This window comes from Octopus bimaculoides, chromosome 9 (assembly GCF_001194135.2).
Source record: "Octopus bimaculoides isolate UCB-OBI-ISO-001 chromosome 9, ASM119413v2, whole genome shotgun sequence".
In the NCBI taxonomy this organism is placed as follows: domain Eukaryota; kingdom Metazoa; phylum Mollusca; class Cephalopoda; order Octopoda; family Octopodidae; genus Octopus; species Octopus bimaculoides.
Window position 1 is genome coordinate 80,801,840 of NC_068989.1, and position 1,727 is coordinate 80,803,566.

At 32.4% G+C, this 1,727-nt stretch overlaps 1 protein-coding gene across 1 annotated transcript in view; it reads left to right on the top strand.

Moving 5' to 3' along the window:
• LOC106867263 (uncharacterized) overlaps positions 1-554 on the top strand; it is a 29,162-nt gene extending 28,608 nt beyond the window's left edge. Inside the window, exon 4 of the mRNA XM_014912080.2 lies at positions 133-554. Within this exon, the coding sequence (XP_014767566.1) occupies positions 133-209 (77 nt within the window). The 3' untranslated portion in view covers positions 210-554. The remainder of the gene's footprint in view (positions 1-132) is intronic.
• The last annotated feature ends 1,173 nt before the right edge of the window (positions 555-1,727 follow it).

The window sequence follows — 1,727 nt, forward strand, 5'->3', positions numbered from 1 at the left end:
TATATATATATATATATATATATATATATATATATATATATATATATATATATATATATATATATGTATGTATGTATATGCATAATCACACACATATTCATACATATTGATATTTTGTTTTGTTTATTGCAGGAATACCCTCCCACACACCGAACCAGAATTCAGGTCATCAAGGCTATGGTGCTTTACATTTGGCTAATCGAGAATAGACATTGGATGTATACAGAATCAATTATCTTGTCCCATTACCTTCCTGCCCCTACCTCTCTCTCCTCCTCCTCTTCCTCTTCCTCCTCCCATCCATCCAATTAGTAAGCAGACATTTTCATCTCTCTGCCGCTATTAATTTGTTAAATACATTTCCAAATATTTATTTTTATATACACACACATATAAATCTACAAGTGCACACACACATTTTTTTTTTTACACCTACAGTACCAATGGTCAATACACACACACACACACCAATTTTGTTTTTAATGAAACATAAGCTAACAGAAAGCCTCACCAACACATTTATACCCAAATTCACACACACACACACACACACACACACACACATATACACACTTCAAGCATACCCCAATCCTTTAAACTATAAACATTTCTAATGGCTATAATAAACCTGTCGTTTGGGTAAGTTGTATGTAATCATTGAATGAAAGAATTTCGCCGTTAGTCAGTTCACTGGTGGAAAACAATTTGGTATTTAAACCTACAGATGAAATTTTGTTTGTCTGTCTTTGTTATTTATTTGTTTGTTTATTCTCTCGGTCATTTAAACCTTTGTTTGAAATGTTTGGTGTTATCACTAGCTAGTCAGTCATAGTAATCTAACTGGTTTTTTTTTTTCCCTTTTTAATGTAGTTTTGTTAAATTTATTGGCGTTAGGAAGGGCATCCAGCTGTAGAAACTCTGCCAAATTAGACTGGAGCCTGGTGTTGCCATCCGGTTTCACCAGTCCTCAGTCAAATCGTCCAACCCATGCTAGCATGGAAAGCGGACGTTAAACGATGATGATGATGTACCCACATGTGCATATACACACATATACAGTGACACAAATATTTTAATTAATGTCATTAATCCTTTTGATATGAGTCTGCCTGACACCATCCCTAGTTCTACGGTATAAGCTTCCTGTTTCAAAGTGAGCTAATGTTCCAAACACTAGTTGAATAATGACTGTTATTTATATACTAAAGTCTTCGTTATATTTCTATATTAATTGAAATGAAAGTAGCTTAATTCAACAGAAATATGGTAACAAAAGGGTATAGCTTGCTAATGTACATTTGCAACATACTCAAATATATATACATGGAGTCTTTCTTTCTTTCTTTTTTTTTTGCAATTGGAACAGAAAGACAATAGCTTGGAGATAGATACTCTTCAGCTATTTTTCGATGCAGTAATGGTTTTTCATTCATTCCGTTGTAATTCTTCACTCTGGCACTTTACATCCTCATAAACATTAGAAGCCTTTTTTGTTTTGTTTTACATTCATTTTTATATATTTGAGATAAATACCTTGCTTTTCATTATGGTTTTTTTTTTTTTTCCTTGATCTTTGATCCCTTTTTGTCTTAAAAACCTCTTTTTGCGTAGTTTTTTAAGGATATGTAAAAGAAAACTTGCTGACAAGGAAACTTTGGTTTCAGTTCTCTTCAAAATAAACTTTTGAATAATTTCTTAATATGACCATTCAGTTTTGACAAGGGATG